Source organism: Hippopotamus amphibius, chromosome 7 (genome assembly GCF_030028045.1).
Source record: "Hippopotamus amphibius kiboko isolate mHipAmp2 chromosome 7, mHipAmp2.hap2, whole genome shotgun sequence".
Lineage (NCBI taxonomy): Eukaryota > Metazoa > Chordata > Mammalia > Artiodactyla > Hippopotamidae > Hippopotamus > Hippopotamus amphibius.
Genome location: NC_080192.1, coordinates 72,939,489 through 72,961,262, shown reverse-complemented (window position 1 = coordinate 72,961,262; position 21,774 = coordinate 72,939,489). Strand labels below are relative to the sequence as shown.

The 21,774-nt window shown below is 43.6% G+C and overlaps 1 protein-coding gene across 1 annotated transcript in view; it reads left to right on the top strand.

The window, feature by feature from the left end:
* Positions 1 to 17,621: 17,621 nt before the first annotated feature.
* MERTK (MER proto-oncogene, tyrosine kinase) overlaps positions 17,622 to 21,774 on the top strand; it is a 117,359-nt gene continuing 113,206 nt past the window's right edge. The window contains exon 1 of the mRNA XM_057743039.1: positions 17,622 to 17,806. Coding sequence (XP_057599022.1) covers positions 17,746 to 17,806 — 61 coding nt within the window. The 5' untranslated portion in view covers positions 17,622 to 17,745. The remainder of the gene's footprint in view (positions 17,807 to 21,774) is intronic.

The following is a 21,774-nucleotide window of genomic DNA, read 5'->3' as shown; positions in this document are numbered from 1 at the left end:
TTTATACCTACAGCATGTGTTAATTTAGACCAGCACATTGCAAGTGCTCACTGGCCACACATGGCGGTGGACAGTGTGTCACACAGAGCAGCTCCAGAGGGACAGGAAGAGCTTTCCCAGGGGGATGAGCAGTGGCCTGGAGCTTGTGCTGTTCCAGGCAGACCAATAATATACAAATCTTAAATGAACGAATGAATGAATAACGAAGCCAGATATTGGTGAAGCTGGGAGTAAAGAGCACTCTCAGACACTGTCACCGAGCTTGTAAATGGGTAACTTCTCTGGGAGACATAAAGGAGAGTAAAGATGCATAGGCTAGGCTGCTTTTATCGTAGGAGAGAAAATGGAAGCAACCTACATACTCAACAATAGGGGACTTCTAGGTAAAAGTGACCGATCAAATAGAATGTTTCTGGGACTTCCTAGGTGGCACAGTGGTTGAGAATCCAACTGCCAATGCAGGGGTCACAGGTTTGATCCCTGCTCCAGAAAGAGCCCACATGCTGTGGAGCAACTAAGCCCGTGCGCCACAACTATTGAGCCTGTGCTCTAGAGCCCATGAGCCACAACTACTGAGCCCATGTGCTGCAACTACTGAAGCCCACGCACCTAGAGCCCATGCTCTGAAACAAGAGAAGCCACTGCAATGAAGAACCCATGCACTGGAATGAAGAGTAGCCCCTACTCGCCACAACTGGAGAAAGCCCATGTGCAGTGACGAAGACCCAAACCGATAAATAAATAAATAAGTAAATAAATAAATAAATAAAATTTATTAAAAATAAATAAATAAATAGAATGTTCCTTCCCGAAATGTTACTTAAACATTAATTAAGGATTTTTTAAGTTATAAACTCAGGAGGATGGGGTGCATGAGAAAGGAAACAATAGCTTCAATATTTTGGAAGCTGTAAAGCAGCACAGTGATAAATTACATTATGCAAGAAAACTTAATAGCAAGCAACAATAGGGGAAAGATAAGAACTGTCAGGTTATACCATAAAACCACGAAAGTCTTAGGACTTGGTGGCATCAGGTACCTCTGGACGTGGGTGTGAATATAGAGACGGCAGAGTGCTGAGGTGAGGAGGTTGGATGGAGAGTCCCTATAAAAATGAGTCTGGGGACTTCCCTGGTGGTCCAGTGGTTAAGACTTCGCCTTACAATGCAGGGGTTCTGGTTCGACCCCTGAACCTGGGGAGCTAAGATCCCACATGCCTTGCAGCCCAAAAACCAAAAACATAAAACAGAAGCATAGTGTAACAAATTCAATAAAGACTTTAAAAATGGTCCATGTCAAAAAAAAATTAAGAACAAAACAAAATAAAACGAGTTCGATATTCCCCACTGGTACCCAGCACAGTTAAATAACTGCCCCTCCCCCAAGGAAAAAGCCTGGAGGATGCGCAGAAAGTCTCTGGTTGGGGAACACTAATCACAGGGAAAGGTGGTGACATTATGGTGAAAATAGGGGCATATGGCATATTGGGTGTTGACAGGCACACATCCATACTGACCTCCACTCCAGTCCCACCCCATACTCACCCAGAATCCAGAAGCTAGTCTCTACCCTTCGGTCAGGAGAGTGGAGGTCTTCACTGCAGAATCTGACTATGCCAAGGGGAAAAATCTAACGGCATTGCTGTCAGGAATTCCCAAACCAGAAACTCACAGTGTCAACAAGTCTATCCACGCAGAATTTCCAATCAGCCTTTTAATCCTTTACTCTTAATTATAGTGTGGTGGCTTTTAAAATGACTGCACTGGGACTTCCCTGGCAGTCCAGTGGTTAATACTTCCAGCTTCCACTGCAGAGGGCATGGGTTCCATCCCTGGTCAGGGAACTAAGATCCCATATGCTGCACAGTGCAGCCAAAAATTTAAAATTTTTAAAAATAAATTTAAAAAATGATGGTACTATTATTGAAATGTAGGTCTAATTCATATCCTCTTCAATCGGAGCTGCCTTTGGTATCTTGCCTTTAACCAAGAATGCACTGGAAGTAATCCTGTCTGATTTCTGAGGCTAGATCAAAGGAGGCTACGCAGCTCCCACTTCATGTGCCCTCATAAGCCGTCACGTAAGAGTCTGAAAACTCAGACCGCCATGCTGCACAGCATCACTTATACATGGACTCTTAAAAACAAAAGTTGAACTCATAGAAACAGAAATTAGAATAGTAGTTTCCAGGGGCTGGAAGGTGGGGAAAATAAAGAGTTTGGCAAAAGGGTACAAACTTTCAGTTATAATATGAATAAGATCTGAGGATCTAATGTATAACTTGGGGACTATAGCTGATGATACTTTATTGAATAATTAAAACTTGTCAAGTAGAACTTTAGTGTTCTCACCACACACACACACAAAAGGAAAATCTGTGAGGTGATGGATGTGTTTATTAGCTTAATAGAGAGGATCCTTTCACAATGTATACATATATCAAATCATCATTGTACACTTTAAGTACATTACAATTGTATTTGTCAATTATACGTCAATAAAGCTGAAAAAGAGTAGGCTCAGGGAGAAAGGATAAACACACAGATTTGTGGAACAGTTGCACACAAATAGAGCCAATCGATATTTTGAAATAAACCTTGTTTTTTGAAACAGTTTAACAAAAAAACTGCAAACATAGTATAGAATTTCTATATACCCCACACCCAATTTCCTCTATTATTAATAATTTATAATAGTTAATATGGTACATTTGTTAAAATTAATCAACCAATATTAATACCTTAATAGTAATTGAAATCCATACTTTATTTAGATTTCATTAGTTTTAACCAAACGTCCTTTTTCTGTTCCAGGATCCCATTCAGAATACAACATGACTTTAAGTCACCCTGGTTCCTTAAGCTCTTCTTGTTTTTTTACTGGGTGGAGGGGCAGGGTGGGGAGTTTATTTGTTTTTTGCTTCTTTGTTTTGGAGCCTATCAAACTCTTATCCTTCTCTTTAATGTAACCCTCTTATTGAAATTTCTTTTGGATTTCTCCCTTATACATCATTCCTGTTGCTATCACCCTTGCGTTTTAAAATATTTATATTAGGGACTTCCCTGGCAGTCCAGTGGTTACGACTCCATGCTTCCACTGAAGGGGGCCCAGGTTCAATCTCTGGTCAGGGAACTAGGATCCTACAAGCCACATGGTGTGGCCAAAAAATAAAAAAGGTAAAAATAAAATAAAATATTTATATTACCACCTTAAGTACTACCCACTCACTTTGTCCTACTGATTCGTTTCCTTATTGGCCTCTGGGTTCAGACCTGCTGAAGATTAGGAAGAAGCCAGGGACCCTTCCTTTTACAGAAGGTTGGCAATTTTTCAGGGTGCCTCCACGGGCCGTCGTATTTCATATTTTCCGCCTTCCTAAAAGATCTTCCTACCCAATCTTTCCCTCTTCCTTTATGTCCCGCAAAGAGTGAACAGTTTTATTCTTCTTTCTTCTCTCACTTTCCTATGCCACTTTCTTTGAACATCAAATTCTATGTATGGATACATATTTCTGTTAATGTTCTTTTCTACCACATTTCTCCTCTCTGCCCCCAGTGGGACAGCCTCTCTTTAGTCCTCTAACACATTGTGTTCCCTTCCGCTCACACTTAGAAATGACTTCCCTGCTTTTCAGTTCTGCTTTCTCACTGCAATAACTTTCCTGCAACTCACGTTAATTTCTTTTTTTTTTCCTTTTGTATTTTCTTAAATTGGAGTATAGTTGATTTACAATGTTGTGTTAGTTTCAGGTGTATAGCAAAGTGATTCACTTATACATATACTTTTTTTTTCAGATTCGTTTCCCTTATAGGTTATTACAAAATATTGAGTACAGTTCCCTGTGCTATACAGTAGGTCCTTGTTGGTTATCTATTTTATTTATAGGAGTTTGTGTCTGTTGATCCCAACTCCTCATTCATCCCTCCCCCCTTCCCTCTTTAGTAACCATAAGTTTGTTTTATATGTCTGTGAGTCTGTTTCTGTTTTGTAAATAAGATCATTTGTATCATTTTTTTGTATTCCACATATGTGATATCATATGGTATTTGTCTTCGTCTGACTTTCTTCACTTAGTATGATCATCTCTAAGCCATCCATGTTGCTGCAAATGGCATTATTTCATTCTTTTTTATGGCTGAGTAGTATTCCATCATATATATATGATGGAATATATATATATACCACATCTTATATATATATAAATATGTATATCCCACATCTTCTTTATCCATTCATCTGTTGATGGACATTTAGGTTGCTTCCTTGTCTTGGCTATTATAAATAGTGCTGCAGTGAACATTGGGGTGCATGTATTTTTTTCAAATTAGTGTTTTTGTCTTTTCCAGATACATGCCCAGGAATGGGACTGCAGGATCATATGGTAACTCTAGTTTTAGTTTTTTAAGAAACCTCCATACTGTTCTCCATAGTGGCTGCACTAATTTACATTCCCACCAACAGTGAAGGAGGGTTCCTTTTTCTTTACACCCTCTTCAGCATTTATTATTTTTAAACTTTTTGATGATGGCTAACTCACATTAATTCCTATCTTTAACTCATTTTGCACTTACTGTTTATGCCACACTGTTACTTACTGTTACTCACTACACTATACTATCCTGATCTCAAATAGTGCAATAGTTGGCATTTTGTTTTATCAGAATACAATGACAGTTGGCTTAATATTCTGTTGTCCTCGAATTGTTTCAAGCATATATCTTACCGCTCCAGCCAGATAGCAAATTCACTTTAAGAACCAGCACTGTCCCAGAAGCTCTTGCATCTCTTAACTCCTAATATAAAGTCAGGTAATTGATTGTAACTTTTAAGTCTTGCCATCCTCATTTACATTGGGTTGGCAAACAACAAAATATTTAGTGAAACCAATTTAACAAGTTTTTTTTTTTGGTGGCAGAACTGGTGAATTATTTATCATAATTTTCTTCCAGTTTAATTGAGATGTAATTGACAACCAGCCCTGTAAATTTAAGATATACAGCGTAATTTGATTTACACACATCACGAAATGATGATCACCGTAATTCTAGTGAACAACCATCATCTCATATAGACACAAAATTAAAGAAACAGGAAAAAATTTCCACGATGAGAACTGTCAGGATTTACTCTGTTAAGAACGTTCCTGGACAACATTCAGCAGCGTTAATTGTATTTATCAATTGTAAAAATTTTTCCTTGTGATGAGAACTCAGGATTTACTCTCAACAATTTTCCTAGATAACAGCAGTGTTAATTATATGTATTAGGTTATACATTACATCTCTAGTACTCTTGTTATTTTTGATAACCTTGACAGTTTTGAGGAATAGTGGCCAGGTATTTTGTAGAAAATTGCTCAGATGAGATATGTCTGATGTTTTCATCATGATTAGATGGGGGATGTGGATTTGAGGAGGAAAACTAGTGATAGAGTGCCATTTTCATAACCTCATATTAAGGGTACATATCAATCACACGACTTAGCAGTGTTGGTGTTAGTTTAGACATGTAGCTAAGGGAATGTTTGTAAGGTTTCTCTAAAGTTATTTTTTTCCCCATTTCCATACTGTGCTCTTTGGAAGGAAGACAATATGTGCAGCCCTCATTTAAGGAATGGGGCCAATTGATTTTTTTCTACAAAGTTGCAAAAGCAATTCAGGGGAGGAAAGATAGTCTCTAGACACTTAGTGCTGGAAGAATTGAATATTGATATGCAAAAAAAGGATAAGAATCTTGATCCATATCTCACACTATTAACTTAAAATGGATCAAAGATCTAAATGTAAGACTAAAGCTATAAAACATTTAGAAGAAAAAAAGATGTAAATTTTTGTTACTTTGGATTAGGCATTTGTATGAAATGTGTGGAATGGGCAAATCCATAGAGACAGAAAGTAGATTAGTGGTTACCAGGGCTAGAGGCTGGGATAAAGGTGGGGGTGGGGTAACAGCAAGTGACTGCTAATAGGTATGGGGTTTCTTTTTGGGGTGATGAAAATGCTTTAAAATTAGATAGTGGTGTTGGCTGCACAAGTCTGTGATATAGTAAAAATCGCTGAATTGTAAACTTAAAAACAGAATTTTATGCTATGTGAAATAGATCTGAATAAAGCTATTTTTTTTAAGTTATTATATGACACCAAAAGTACATTACAAAAAAGGAAGAAAGTAGTTCATTGGACTTTATTAAAATTAACATTTTTTGTTCTGCTAAAAACACTGTTAAGAAAAAGAAAAGACAAGCCACAGTCTGGGAGAAAATATTACAAATCACATTACTTACAAATGGGTTCTATCCAGAATACATAAAGAATTCTCCAAACCCAGATAAAGAAAACAAATAACCTTGTTCCTTAATAAAGCTCTTGTCCTACTTTTATGAGACCTTCGTCATGATCATGGTTATAAATTGATTTATCCAATTATTACTCAGTAAAAAGAACAGATTCTAATTGAAACTTTGCAAAAAAAAATTTATAGTTATGAAAAAAAAGAACGGGGTAAGACGCTTTGTATAATATTTAACCAATGTTACCATTGTTCTGAGTGGTTTTGTAAATAAGAGTAATCCATATACGAGGATGAGTCAAAAATTAACTGCACTCTGGCTGTAGAATTTACAGTAGGTTTAATATAACTGGAGTGCGGATAATTTTTGACGCATGCTCGTATATCATTAATCCTAACAAATCATTATTATGTTTTCCTTTACTTATTAGTTTATAATCTATAGTACAGCCTTTAATGGGATTGTTTTTCTGAATTCTGAGGGGTCAGCTGGTACAAGATTACCATTTTTTAAACATCTCATTACAGTTTGAACAAGCATAGCGGTAAAATTGATGGCTAGAGATTTAAAAAAAAAAAACCTTTTTGATATGCTAATTAGAAATAGAATATTATCCATAAGTAAATCAAAGTCAGTTTTTATGGCTCCTGAATTAAGCAGGGTACTTTCATGTATTTGTCTACTTCTGGACTAACGTCTGCAATCCTACCTCAGTCCTTAAGTACAGTTGACAGCAGTTGATCTATGATACAGTCTTCAACTGTGGCTTGTCTGATGTTTCTTCCGGAAGACCGATTACTCTCGGGCAAGCTGGGACCCTCAAGAGGAAGTAATAGCTGGATTAACTCCAGCTATTTTGTTACGTGCCTTTTTGTTGTATGTAGTACTTGTTCAGGCCTCTGCAGGTAGAGACACAGCTTTTCAGATTTAATCATACTTTGTTGTTGCGCATGGGGTTCTCCCTCACATCTTGAACTGATTTATGTGAATATCTGAGGGGCCTCCTAATTTTGTGGGAGAGAAGAGAGAGAGAAAGCCATGGTCTCAAAACTCTAGATTTCTCAGAAGGATCAGAAACTCAAAAAAGTCCAGAAACAGCCATTCCTTGATCCTTACACATTCTGGCTCTTTCATTCAGTTGTTATCCAAACCAAAAAAAAAAACTGTCTTAAAAAGTGTTAACCCATTTGTTCTCCTCAATATGTAAAACCAGTTCACAATGTTTCCAACAATCTTTGTATACATTTTCTCCCCTTACCAAAGGAATCAGAAAGATCTGTGTACCTGCACTAGATTTTGCTAGATGAAACATACCATAACAAGCTTTTATAATCTATGTGTGCTCCCCAAAGTGAGAGACAGAAGAATACAGAAAAAGTTATAGACAAATACAAGATTGTAAAAGATGTTATTTTACCTTTTTGTGAGGAAGAGAGAAGGCTCTCTTCCCTCTCTAAATTTTCACATGTACAAAAAGAACTACAAATAGTTGCCTATGAAACAACGGACAAAGGATTAACCTCCAAAATATACAAGCAGCTCATGAAGCTTAATACCAAAAAAGCAAATAACCCAATCCACAAATGGGCAGAAGACCTAAATAGACATTTCTCCAAAGAAGACATACAGATGGCCAACAAACACATGAAAAGATGCTCAACATCACTCATCATCAGAGAAATGCAAGTCAAAGCCACAATGAGGTATCACCTCACACCAATCAGAATGGCCATCATCACAAAGTCTGGAAACCACAAATGTTGGAGAGGGTGTGGAGAAAAGGGAACTCTCCTGCGCTGTTGGTGGGACTGTAAGTTGGTACAGCCACTATGGAAAACAATTTGGAGGTTCCTTAAAAAACTACAAATAGAACTACCATATGATCCAGTAATCCCACTCCTGGGCATATACCCAAAGAAAAGCATAATCCCAAAAGAAACATGTACCATAATGTTTATTGCAGCACTATTTACAATAGCCAGGACATGGAAGCAACCTAAATGCCCATCAACAAATGAATGGATACAGAAGATGTGGCATATATATACAATGGAATATTACTCAGCTATAAAAAGGGATGAGATGGAGCTATACGTAATGAGGTGGATAGACCTACAGTCTGTCATACAGAGTGAAGTAAGTCAGAAAGAGAAAGACAAATATTGTATGCTAACTCACATATACGGAATCTAAAAATGGTACTGATGAACTCAGTGACAAGAACAAGGACGCAGGTGCAGAGAATGGACTGGAGAACTCGAGGTTTGGGGGGGGCGGGGGGTGAAGGGGAAGCTGAGACAAAGTGAGAGAGTAGCACAGACATATATATACTACCAACTGTAAAATAGATAGCCAGTGGGAAGTTGTTGTATAACAAAGGGAGTTCAACTTGAGCATGGAAGATGCCTTAGAGGACTGGGACGGGGAGGGTGGGGGGGGAGTCAAGGGAGGGTGGGGGGGGGAGTCAAGGGAGGGAGGGAATACGGGGATATGTGTATAAAAACAGATGATTGAACTTGCAGTACCCCCCCAAAAAAATAAATAAATAAAATTAAAAAAAAAAAAAAAAGAACTACAAGCTTAGGTTTTACAAATACAGCTATTGGTCCAAAGGAAAAATGGGACTCAAAAACACACTAGCCCAGCAGCTCTGGCAAACACACACACACACACACACACACACACACCCCACAATGTTTTTCACGTAATTGCAATTCTAGAGGCAACCAAACAAGTCAAACAGCACAGAGAATGCCAGGAGCTAACAGAGGACCCAAGACAAAGAAACAATTAAAAATTATTATCTATCAAATTTTCCATTATCTATCACCAGGCAGATCACCAGATAGTCAGCCACTACCAAGAAACTACTAGAACCAGACCTCTGTAATTTCAGTAAGTTATTCAGCAAATAGAATCTCCTATTTACCATCTCCATTCCCCCAACAGACTGTAAGAACTAGAAACATCTTATTTCCAAGTGATTTGGGGAAGAAAAATGGAGTTCTTTACGTGTACCATCTCAATTCTCCTAGAACTACAAAGGCAAAACATTTAGACTATTAGTATTTTTGTTTCAGAAGCTAAATGGAGTTGCTTGCAAGCATTAGTTCAGTTTTCCATCACGTTACAAAAATCTAGGTCTCTGTACTTCTGGTATGTTCTTTAGCAGGTGAGTAGAGACGCCTACACCCACCATCTCAATCTCCCCCAGTCTTCCGGTATTGGACACTTGTATTTCCGGGACAGTGTTATACTGATCTGAGACTCTGCTAAGCACCATCTCAGTGCCTTGGTGAACTCTAAGGTCTGGATATTTGCACATTCCAGATGTTCGTATAGAGAAGGGTATCCAAAAGCTGCAAGGTCTAAACACTGGTCCTTCCGGTTTGTCATTCATCTCTCCAAAACAGTCTCTTACACACTCCATTACTGGTACAGTTGACCCTTGAACAACACAGGTGTGAACTTCAAGGGTCCACTTATACTCAGATTTTTCTCAATAAATATGGTAACTTTATACAAGTATGTATTTATTTTTTGCATTATCTATTCATGTGTGATGTCTAATGTTAGTCGTATGTACAGCATCTACAGTGTTTTGTATCATATGACTATTTAATATTGATGTGGATATTGACAGACATGCATCTTGTAAACATATGATGTAAACTTACAGTATCGGTAAATACAGTACAGTACTGGAAATGTATTTTCTCTTCCCTAAAGCTTTCTTTTTCTTTAAATAAAATTTTATTTATTTATTTATTTATTGGCTGTGTTGTGTCTTCAATGTCGCACATGGGCTTTCTCTAGTTGTGGTGAGTGGGGGCTACTCTTCATTGTGGTGCATGGGCTTCTCATTGCGGTGGCTTCTCTTGTTTGCAGAGCATGGGCTCTAGGCACGTGGGCTTCAGTACTTGCATCACACAGGCTCAATAGTTGTGGCACACAGCCTTAGTTTCCCCGTGGCATGTGGGATTTTCCCAGACCAGGGTTCGAACCTGTCCCCCCTGGATTGGCAGGCAGATTCTTAACCACTGCACCACCTAGGAAGTCCCCCTAAAGGTTTCTTAATAGCATGTTCTTTTCTCTAGCTCATTTTATTGTAAGAATACAGTATATAATACATATAGCATCAAAATGATGTGGTAATTGACTGTTTATGTTATTGGTAAGGCTTCTGATCAACAGCAGGCTATTAGTAGTTAAGTTTGGGGGGAAGTCAAAAGCCATATGGGGATTTGAGAGGGGTGGTCAGTGTCCTTAACTCTTGTGTTTTTCAAGGGTCACTTATACTTCCCATATGTTGCTGACCATAGTGATTTGAGCCTTTTAAACATACAATCTGAATCCCCCTGCACACACACACCCATTGCAAATACATGAGCTGGATAATTTTCAATCTATTGTTCAGCACATGGATTGAGGTGTCTTACATGTTCTGTAATCATCCGCCAACAAATCTAAGAACTGGGCACCCGGCCTCTAGTATGCAGTTCAGTGTGCTAGCTGAATGAAGTGCCCACCAGAGCTCTCTCAGCCCCATCACAAATTACAAGTGCCAGACAATGGAACTTCCGGTGTGTTTTTTAGCACGATGAAATGTATACCATTTCATTATTATAAACTCTTCTCATATTATAACACTTAGATATTTGAGCTTCTCTTACTTTTTCCAGGTCACCAAATGGCTTCCTTTACATGGACAATGTCACTTCCCCAACAAACTACAAAGGCCCAACAATTGTCCTTGTATCCATGGAGGGGTATCTTTAATCAGCATCATCCTTTATCTGAGCCTGACAATTTTACTTCCAGCAAGTTGTTCTTTGTTTTGTTTTGTTTTGTTTTGCCGGGGTTGGGGGGGGAGGGTCTTTTATTTTTATTTTTTTTATTTTTTGCCTATGTAATGGATTTTCATGCCAAACACTTCCCAAAACTATAAAAGGAAACACTTTTATTCCACCATCATGTTCACTGTGCTGAATGGAAACTTTTACTTGTACCATTTTGTGATGACCATGGAAGCCATTGGTGCTGAGAGGGCTTGGAATTAGCCTGAGCTCTTCTGCTAAAGTTTGTGCACGGCCCTGGCTCCTGGTCAGGGCATGGAGCATACTGATTAGTAATGTTGCTTTGTGGGTTTGAGGAGGTTCAGGGAGATTTGTACCAGCTCATCAGCATTGTTTATTGAAAACAGTGAGATACAAGGAGCTACTGTATAGCACAAGGAACTATACTCAATATCTTGTGATAACCTATAATGGAAAAGAATCTGAAAAAGAATATAAGAATATATATATATATAGTATAACTGAATCACTTTGCTGTATACTTGAAACTAACACAACATTGTAAATTATACTTCATTAAAAAATAAATTAAAAAAAAAGAAAAAAAACCCAGTGAGATAGAGGATTTGCACATGGTCTCAGTGAGACCCCTGGAGGGCTCTGCTGTTGAAGCTGCCTATGCCTCGGGAATACGCCTAGGTGATCTATGAAATATAAAAATCCCCAGCTAAGCCTCTATTTTGGGCTCCCCAGTTATGAGGTATTCCAGGTAGTTCCTGATCCAAGAGAGGAAGTGCATCTGGCCACACATCTTACAGAAGGGTGGACAAAGGATCCTGTACCTGGCCTCTCCGCATCCCTTACAATGAAACAACCATTAACTTGATGGGTATTAACTTCACTGCTGTTGCTATACTGTATCCTCTTCCTGTAACAAACTGTAGGATTTGGCTCTGGTGAGTCTTCTTTAGCAACTGGATTCTTGTTTAACTGCCTCTGAGTTATACCAGTGCACCTGTTCGCTTGTGTTCAATTCAGTATTCCAAATGGATTACCTCACCTGCAGCATGGTCTCCCAAGAGCTATACACCTGTCTCCCAGCATGTTGTTCAGCACACTGGATGGAGAGTCTTCCCTGTGCACCGTCTATGAGAAACTATGAGAGGCTTGTGCTTCCCTTAAGATATGGGGTGTTCTGCGCTGACAGGCACCAGTTCCACAGCAAACTTTAAGAACTTGGCACTTTGGACTTCGCTGGTGGCGCAGTGGTTGAGAATCCACCTGGCAATGCAGGGGACACAGGTTTGATCTCTAGTCGGGTAAGATCCCACGGGCTATGGAGCAGCAAAGCCCCGCACGCCACAGCTACTAAAGGCCTGCATGCCCTAGAGCCCGCTGGCTGCAACTACCAAGCCCACATGTCTCAACTACTGAGCCTGAGTGCTGCAACTACTGAAGCCCACATGCCTAGAGCTCGTGCTCCACAACAAGAGAAGCCACCACAGTGAGAAGCCCATACACCACAGTGAAAGAGTAGCCACCACTTGCTGCAACTAGAGAAAGCCCGTGTGCAGCAACAAGGACCCAATGCAGCCATAAATAAACAAATAAATAAATAAAACATGAACTTAAAAAAAAAAGAAGCTGGCACTTAAATGGATTTCCAACACGTTACTCAGTACACAACATGGGGAACAAGAGGTTAAGGGACTTAGACTCTGTGGTGTTGGCATGTCATTTATAAAGGAATGAAACCACCAAGAATTATGACAGGGATTGTGTGAAAGGAGTGACAATGACACAAGTACTGAAATCTTCAAGGAACAAGAGGGAGAGACCCAGGGGTCTGTAGTAACCACAGCAAGCAGGTTTGATGATATGAGATTCAAAGTTGGAGACTTTGGAGAAAGGGACAGAGAACAGTCTTCAGGCACCAAGGAGACACCTGTGGGCTTAGGGGCAGGAGGGAATGTGAGTGCAGGAGGCATGGTTCAGCAAAGGGAAACCTGGGTGCTGTGGTGTGAAGACCATGGAATGGCTGCTGGGCAGGCGAGAACAAAAGTGGTCCTTGACTGGCATTCGGTCCACGAATCGCGGTTCCCTGGTGGAGGTCCGGTGCGTTGGCTCAGTGACACATTCCACATGTTGGTTTTATACCTGGAACTGAGCACATGCTCAGGAAGTTTCTGTGGAATCATAAATGAATGAATGGCTCTCTGGCACTGAAACCAGGATCAGACTGTTTCTCTGTAAACTGTCACTCACAGAGTATCGTGCAGTCAAGCCAGAACCCTAAATATTGGGCAGTCTGCACTGTGTTAAAGTGGATGGGAGGAGGCCAGCTCTGAATTGGGGGGGTCCACGTGGTAGACTGGAGGCAGGAGCGGGAAGTCAATTACAGGCCCCAGCTGGGGACAAAGCTGAAAGGGGTTAGGGGAATGTGTATGTGGGTGGGTAGGATGACAAAGGGAGAGAGGATGTTGGTTTAGAATAGAGTCATCGACCCAGCAATCCCACTTCTGGGCATATACCCGGACAAAACTACAATTCAAAAGGATATACACACCCCTATGCTCACAGTAGCACTAGTTACAATAGCCAAGACATGGAAGCAATATAAATGTCCACTGACAGATGAATGGATAAAGAAGATGTGGTATATATACAATGGAATATTACTCAGCCATTTAGAAGAATGAAATAATGCCATTTGCAGCAACATGGATGGACCTAGAGATGATCATACTAACCGAAGTAAGTCAGAAAGAGAAAGACAAATACCATATGATATTGCTTATATGTGGAATCTCAAATGTGACATAAATGAACATATCTATGAAACAGAAACAGACTCGCAGATATAGAGAACAGACTTGTGGTTGCCAAGAGGGAATGGAGGTGGGGGAGGGATGGATTGGGAGTCTGGGATTAACAGATGCAAAGTATTATGTATAGGATGGTAAACAACAAGGTCCTGCTGTAGAGCACAGAGAACTAGACTCAGTATCCTGTATAAACCATAATGTTAAAGAATATATATTTGTATAGCTGACTCACTTTGCTGTAGAGCAGAAACTAACACAACATTGTAAAGCAATTATAATCCAATAAAGATATAAAACAAGCAAACAAACAAAATACACAAAACCCACAACATTGTAAATCAACTGTATTTTAATAAAATTAAAAAAATAGAATAGGACCATTGAGAACTAACTCTTTACATCTTTCACGTGTAGTCTGGCATGTTTCCCTGGGGACTTCAGTTGTTAGTCCTAAATCCCATCACTGATATGCTGAGCATGCTTGATGCATGGACTGTGATCCCAATGCCACTTGATTTGGGACACAGTCCTTCTACACTTGAACCTGTGGGGGTCGTCTTCCCCAGACCCTGGATGAACACTGTTACAGGCCCTTGACCTTCCCTCTTTTTCTTACGTAATAAAAGTAGGGGCTCCTCCTCCTAACATGAGGAGTCTTAGCAGATTTAGGAGACAGTGTGGGCACTGAAGTCTGGGTTCTGGGTTGGTATTGCCCTGCTAAAGTTGCACAAATGTAGCCTTTTGGGGCAGACATCCTGTAAGGATGTAATAAGGGGTCTGATTTTTGTTTTTAAACTCACATTTCCTGTCATATATTTTGATGACTTGAATAATTAGGACATTAACCTGCAATAACATTTAGATATATGGCAAGTATGAAATTAATACAGTAGAGCTGATGTCTCACATCTTAGCTAAGTTCTGGTATTTGTGAAAGTTTTAAAACAACGCTGCAAATCCTTAGACACTTGCATCACCAAGAGGTGGGGGCTGTGGTTCTTCCCCATGAGTGTGGGTTGTGACTGTGCCCACCAGGAGAGTCCGGCGTAGTGGACTGGGGAGACCTCTGGGCTAGGTCATGAAAGGCCATGCAGCTTCTACCTTGTTCACAGGAACGAACGTTCACTCTTGGCGCCCTGGGCCTCCATGTAAGATTTCCAGGTACACCAAGACCACCATGGAGGAGCCTTGTTTAGGTGCTCTGGTCTTTGAGTCATCCCAGTGTAAGTGTCAGCTATGTGAGGAAACGGGCTTTTATTCATTTATTTTTTTAATTTTTTTTTTTTTTTGGCTGCGTTGGGTCCTCGTTGCTGTGAGCGGGCTTTCTCTAGTTGTAGCGAGAGAGAGCTACTCTTTGCTGTGGTGCCTGGGCTTCTCATTGCAGTGGCTTCTCTTGCTGCGGAGCACAGGCTCTAGGCATAAGGGCTTCAGTATTTGTGGTGCGAGGGCTTAGTAGTTGTGGCTCATAGGCTCCAGAGTGCAGCCTCAGTAGTTGTGGCTCACAGGCTTACTTGCTCCACAGCATGTGTGGGATCTTCCCAGAGCACAGATCGAACCCAGGTCCCCTGCATTGGCAAGTGGATTCTCTACCACTGTGTCATCAGGGAAGCCCGAAATGAGGCTTTAGATCAGGGGTTGGCCAACTTCTGTAAAGTCCAGATCGCGTGGCTTTGTGGGCCATCTGATCTCTGTCACATTACTCAACTCTGCTATTACAGCACAAAAGCAGCCATAGACAACACGCAGTGAGTGGCTGTGTTCCAATAATGCTTATTTGCAAACACAGGCAATAGGCCCACAGGCTGTAGTTTGCTGACCTGTTTCAGATGATTCTAGCGTTAAGCCTAACATCCCAGCAGAGATGAAAGAGGAAAGACAAACCACCTTCCTTGTGCCCCACCTAAATCTCTGCCCCACAGAATCTGTGAATCTAATACAGTGGCTGTTGTTACCCCCACTGCATTTGGGATTGTATATCATACAGGAATAAATAACTAGACAGTTTTATAGTAGGTGGGCCTCATCAAGAACGTGAGACTTGCCAAAGACTTGAAGGAGGAGAGTTAACTAACGGAGGGTGAGTCTGGGGGAAAAGCATTCCAGGCAGAGGGAACAGTCAATGCGAAATCCCATGGTGGAAGAGAGCCTGGTGTAATGTGAGCAGCAGCAAGGACACTGCCGGAGGAGAACAAGGTCTCTGCTGAGATGCCCTGGTGACCTGGCACATCTCCACACAGGCGTGCAGGTGAGGTTTGACTGCAGTCCTACCCAGGTCTTGGGGGAATGTCCTGTGATTCCTCCTGCGGCAAGGGGAGGTGAGCCTGGTGAGCAGCTGTTGGAGGCAGTTTCATATCCCTCTCTCAAGGCCTGTTTGTCTTCCTTCTCCAGACTTTCAGTTGAGCACAGGAGTTTCCACCCCTTCCCTCCATGCCTCCCCCTGTCCCCAAGACACAGCAGCCGCTGCCAAAGCCACCCATCGCTCATGTCTGTTCATCTGGCCCCTTGGGCTTGGTGTCATCCTATGGGACTAGGGACGCCAGGAGATGACATCGTGCTGATTTTGCTTTTGCTGTCAGTGTGATAACCAATTTAAATCCATTTGGGCTGGTTGCCTCCTTGCAGCCAAATCTAGCCCAAGTGACCAGCCTATGGGTCAGGGACTGCTGGACCACAAAGCAGCATAAATGGAAGTGGGATGAGGAGATGAGGTCAGAGAAGAAAAGGGACCAGGTCGTGTAGGACCATGCAGGCCACAAGGCAGGACTCTGGCTCTTATGCAGAAAGAAAGCGGGAACCACTGTCCAGTTTTGACCAGAGGAATGGCTCATGTTGTCAAAGGATCACATTAAAATACATAAATTCTAAAAATGTTTCCTTAAAGAAAGTGTGTGTGTGTGTAAATGTTATTGTTGAGATTGTTATTAAAAGTGGCTGACATTTCTTTCACGGTTAACTTTCTCTGCAGCTGACCTCTTGGCCCCTCCTCCCTTTATCGCTGCGGGCTGCCTCTTTCCACTCACGCTCTGCACTTTTTCCTTGACGTTCATCTCCCTCCGTGAGCATCACCTCTCTTGGCCTCGACACGAGGACACAGCGAAGAGATCTTCCCCAGAAGGCGATGGGCTCCTCGACGCCAAAGCTGGTCTCACACCTTCGGCCCGGTACCCAGGGGACGCTCGGCCGGGAGTGGATGGATGTGGCGCTCGGCACGGAGCGCCGCCACAGTGGCCTGGGCCCCTGGGACCAACTGCTGCTTGGGCCCCGAGATTGCGGGACCACCGCAGCCCCCAAGCCGCAGGCGCCTCGCCTTAGGTCTGGCGGCCGCCTGGGGCGCCGTCTGCTCCTCCCCAGCCCAATCTCCTCCCTCTGTCCCTCCCACCTGCACGTGTGGGACGTCGGGACAGCCCAGAAGCCACGGCCTCTTTCTCCTCCCCACCTCCGGCCGCCCCTCCCCTTTATGGTCCCCACCTCCCTCCCCACTCTTTTAGCCTCCGCCCCCCATGGCGGTCAGCCCAGCCTCGACCCGCGGCCCGCCGCTCCACCCCTCCGGTCCAGCCCTGTCCCCTGCCTCCCCCTTCGCGGCCCTCGCCTCCCTGTCGCCTTCCCGCCCCCTCCCCTCGCCGACTGGCTCAGCCCGCGCGCACTCGGCCCCCGGCCCGCCCCCTCCAGGTCCCGGCGCCTCCCGCCGCGCCTGGGCTCCGCCACTTCGGCGCTGGCTCCCGGGAAGGCCGGCACTGGGCTGCTTCGCGGGCGCGCTTAGCGGGCGACGCGGCAGGTTCGGGACGTCCATCTGTCCGTCGGTCCGGAGTGAATTTCCAGATCCGCGGCCCTGGGATGGGGGGGGCCGCGCTGCCGCTCCTGCCGTGGCTCTTCCTCCCCGCGCTGTGGAGGGGAGGTGAGTGCGAGGGGCCGGGGGCTCGCCTCCGGGAGCTCCGGGGAGGGAGCGCGCCGACCCGGGCGCACCCAGCTGCGGGCAAGTTTGCAGACACCTCCCGGCGCCCCAGCGGTGCCGGGTGCTGAGGCGCGGGGGCTCCCACCCAGCCACCGTCGCGGCACCCAGGCTGGGTCGTGGGCGCGCGTCCCGGTGCAGCCGGGTAGGAGCGGGCACCGAGGGCTCCCCGTAACCTCCAAGAGAGAAACCGAGCTCGGCCGGGCGCGCTGCAAGTCCTGAAGTTTTCGGCGGAGGGGAATGCGCCGAAAACTTTCCCCCGGTCATGGCTGCGTGGTTGGACCCTGGCTCTGGCGGGAGTTCTGGGAGCCGCAGACTCCATCGCCCCCCGGGGGACCGGGAGTTGGGGTCGCAGTCCCGGTGCTGCGATCCACCAAGGCCGGAGTGCGACCGGCGGGGACTGTCGTCCGGCTGCTCGCCCCGGGTCCTCGTGGGCAACATTAGCAGGGACACCCTGTGAGCGTGGGGGCCCCGGAAAAAGGGGAAGCATCCTTTGCACCCCTGTTTACCGCTGAACAGAAGCTAACGTGCTTGGTCAGCGTCTAAGTTTAACTCAACTCTGCCAGACATTCCAGTAGAAAATACTGGATGGGAAGTGGAGGCAAGGGAAGGCAGGTCACATTCTGCATCAGCTGCTCGTTTGGAGGGTAAGTGATTAACGGGTTAGAAGTTTAATCGCTGATGCATTGCCGAAGGAAGCTGGAAGAAACGTAACCAGGCTTTATACTGAATAAACACATCTCAGGCATTTTTCCTTAGCCGAAAGGGTTTGCTTTCACCTATTATAGTCAAAGATGTTTTCTAAGAGTACCTGGAAAGTTCAGTTTATAGTTAAGCAATGTACTTCAGATTTTTTTCCTGTGAGGTTTCACTGGAAAGTTCAGTTGCTCAAGTAAGAAATTGTTAAGCAGTGCAGCCTCTTGTTACACATTAAATTACACACGCAGTTTATAATTTGGGGCAAGGTAGCAATTTGAAGCAAACATCGGAAACCTAAACCAAGCAAAGAATCGAAACAATTCTGTTCTTTACCCCCAATCTCCCACCAAAGCCTCAAAAATTCCTCAGCGTTTTTGCCAGATCCCCATTTTTCATCATCTGCTGCAACTCTGTTACATTTTGCTACTTGGGAAGGCTGGCCATAAATAGTCTTGCACGTAGTGCATGTGGTGAAAATTATGGGAAAAGTAATAGAAACAACTTTTGGTAGAAGATATTTTTTAAATGGAGTGTTTTTCTTTTTCCACTTTTAAAAAAAAGCTGTAATAAAAAAAAACCTTTTGTAGCTGATAATCAGTTTAGGCAGATAATCATAAAAAAGTCTGTTCAAATCTACTCAACCTGAAGAACGCAAAGTTTCTCCAGTGTTTCTTCTCCTACTTTTTTTTTTTTAAGTCTTGAATTTACCTGTGAGATGCCTGACAGTGTTACATTTTACTTTGTGAAAAGCGTGAAGAATGGGATTCTCACTAGCCGAATTCGAGCAGAAGTAAGAGTGCTGTTAAGGAAGAGATTAAAAATGGAAACTGGACCCCTTGTCTAGTTTTAAGATTTTCATATGTTGTGGTTTCAAGTGGTTTGCTCACCAGACAGCAGAGGGGAGAGAGAGACAGGGTGTGAATGTGTGCCTAGACTCTACCCTGTAGAGGAATGGATAATTACAATTTACACATCACTTTAACCTTGGAATCCTCCCTACCCCACACCCCCACCCCATACACACAAACACCCTCCCACAAAGACAAACACACACAGAACTGAAACTGCTGAACCAGGGGCATTTCTGGGCTCACCAATCCTTTCTGTTCCGTCTCTGATGGGGGTGCCAGTGAGCAACGAATAAGGCAAAGGGTAGCTCTAGAGGGCCCAGGAGAAGCTAGAGGATGAGAAATACAGAAGTAGATAAAAGCGAAGGCACTGCAAGGACCTAGCTGGTGATAAGGCTGTGCTTGCCCCTAGACTCAACCCTCAGAACTAATTGGGTGTTTCTCTCCCAAACGAAAGCTGTCACCACATTACAACATATTGTAAACATTTTCCCAGAACGAACTTTAAGATGTCTAGTTGCATACGGGCTTTGTATCAATGGACTCAAATGCTTTTTGGAAGTAAGTGGGGCCCATTTCAACAATAAGTAATTTTTCAAAAGTTATTCTGATCTACTTCTTTAAAGTGATGAATAGAACACTGTTATTTCTCAAAAATAATTATTTTTTCAATCTTATTTTTAGAAATAATTTCCAGGTTATTCTAGGAGCAGGACCAGTGGGTTGCCAGTCAGAGTTGGTTATGTACAGGTTGCATCTTTAGGTGCCTGTGAACTGGGAGCACTCCACCAGGTAGAAGGACTGAGGCCGGACCTTGGTTTAAATGGGTTCTTCCACCTGGAAATGAATACACGCGGACGCTCCGCTTCCCACATAGTGGCCAGAATGAGACTTTGACGATGAATCGGGCTGGGATGTCCCCTTGTCTGACATCCTCTAGGGGCCTCCCTTCCTTATCAGGGTTGGCAAGGACCCAAGGGCCTCCCTCTGCCTCTTTGACTCCTTTCCAGTTACTCCCCCCCCGGATCTTGCCACTCCAGCCACAAGATCTTCTTTACAGTGCTTTTGCTGTGGGTGTTCCCTCTGGCTGGAATCTTTTCCCCAAGATCTCTGCACACTGGCTCTTTCTAGTGGTTTGGCTTTCAGCTCAGATGTTCTCCTGGAGAGGGCTTCCCTGACCCCCACCACTGCCAAAGTTACACACTTTGTAATAGTGAAGTAACACTATTGCCACCTGACACTTTGCTGTCGACTTTGCCACCACCATGCTTATTTCAGGTGCTCAGTATCTGCGGATGGTATCAAAGACCCAGGCCTCGCGGGTTTCACTCTGTGTTCCCCCCACTTCTCTCTTCCTCCTGGCTTTTCCAGAAACAAGTGGTGCAGCTCCCATGCCCTTGTGCTTGGGGCTTGGTTGCTAGAAAACAATCTTTCACTTCACTGTGATGCCAAAGTGGTTTCATTACTAGAAAGGTTAGGATGGGTTTTTGGACTATGTTAAGGCCCAATAGAGCAAGATTAACATATTTTATAGTCTCATAACGATCCCAACTTAAAAAAAAAAAAAGTCAAAAGCCGATTTTTCACGTTGAAGACACAGTTTTAACAGCTCCTTGCCCAGGGCAAACTAACCCGATTCCCAGGTCATCGGGGCCCCAAGAGCCTTGACTTTGGCCTGTTGTTACCAGTTTCATCTTAACCCAAAGCACTTGGCTCTGAGTTGGGATGCATCTCAGCAGGAAGTTAATTATTATAAACCCTGGAAGAAGCTGGTTCACTCCGTGTGCTTCTAGGGATTGGAATGAAAATGTTAACAGGGGCTGCTGCTCAGGGGCTGAGTGGCCAGCGGGCTGGGCTTCCTGTCCTGCCTGGCTGGCCTCTGGGGAGCCCTGGGGGCGGTGGCTAACTCTCAGGACCTCAGTTTCCTCCCTGGTCCAGTGGGACTCTTCGTTATTCATGGAAGGATGAATGAGCCAGGGTCATGTGGTAAATGTTCCCAAACTGTCAGCCATTATGACCCATGCTTCCTCTCTCTTCCAAACTCAAATTTTGCGGTCATTGTTTTTCTTAAACAAAAGGTGTTGGGGGAAGAGTTTCTTCTTTTCTCACTGAAATGTGTCCTAAATGGCAACTTGAAATATGAGGGCAGGCCTGTGGGTCGCCCCCCACTATTCATAGTGCTTTGGTGGAGGGGATGGGGGTGTCCATCCCCGAGCGCGGACGTCCTTGCTCTGAGGGGCCGTTTCCTAGTAGTTCTGCTTGCAAAACCCGCGCTTGTCGCCTCCGATGAGGCAGGGCCTGTCCTGAGCACTCCCCTCCCCGCGCCCCACACCCCCTTACCCTCACTTGTTGAATTCAGACTCAACT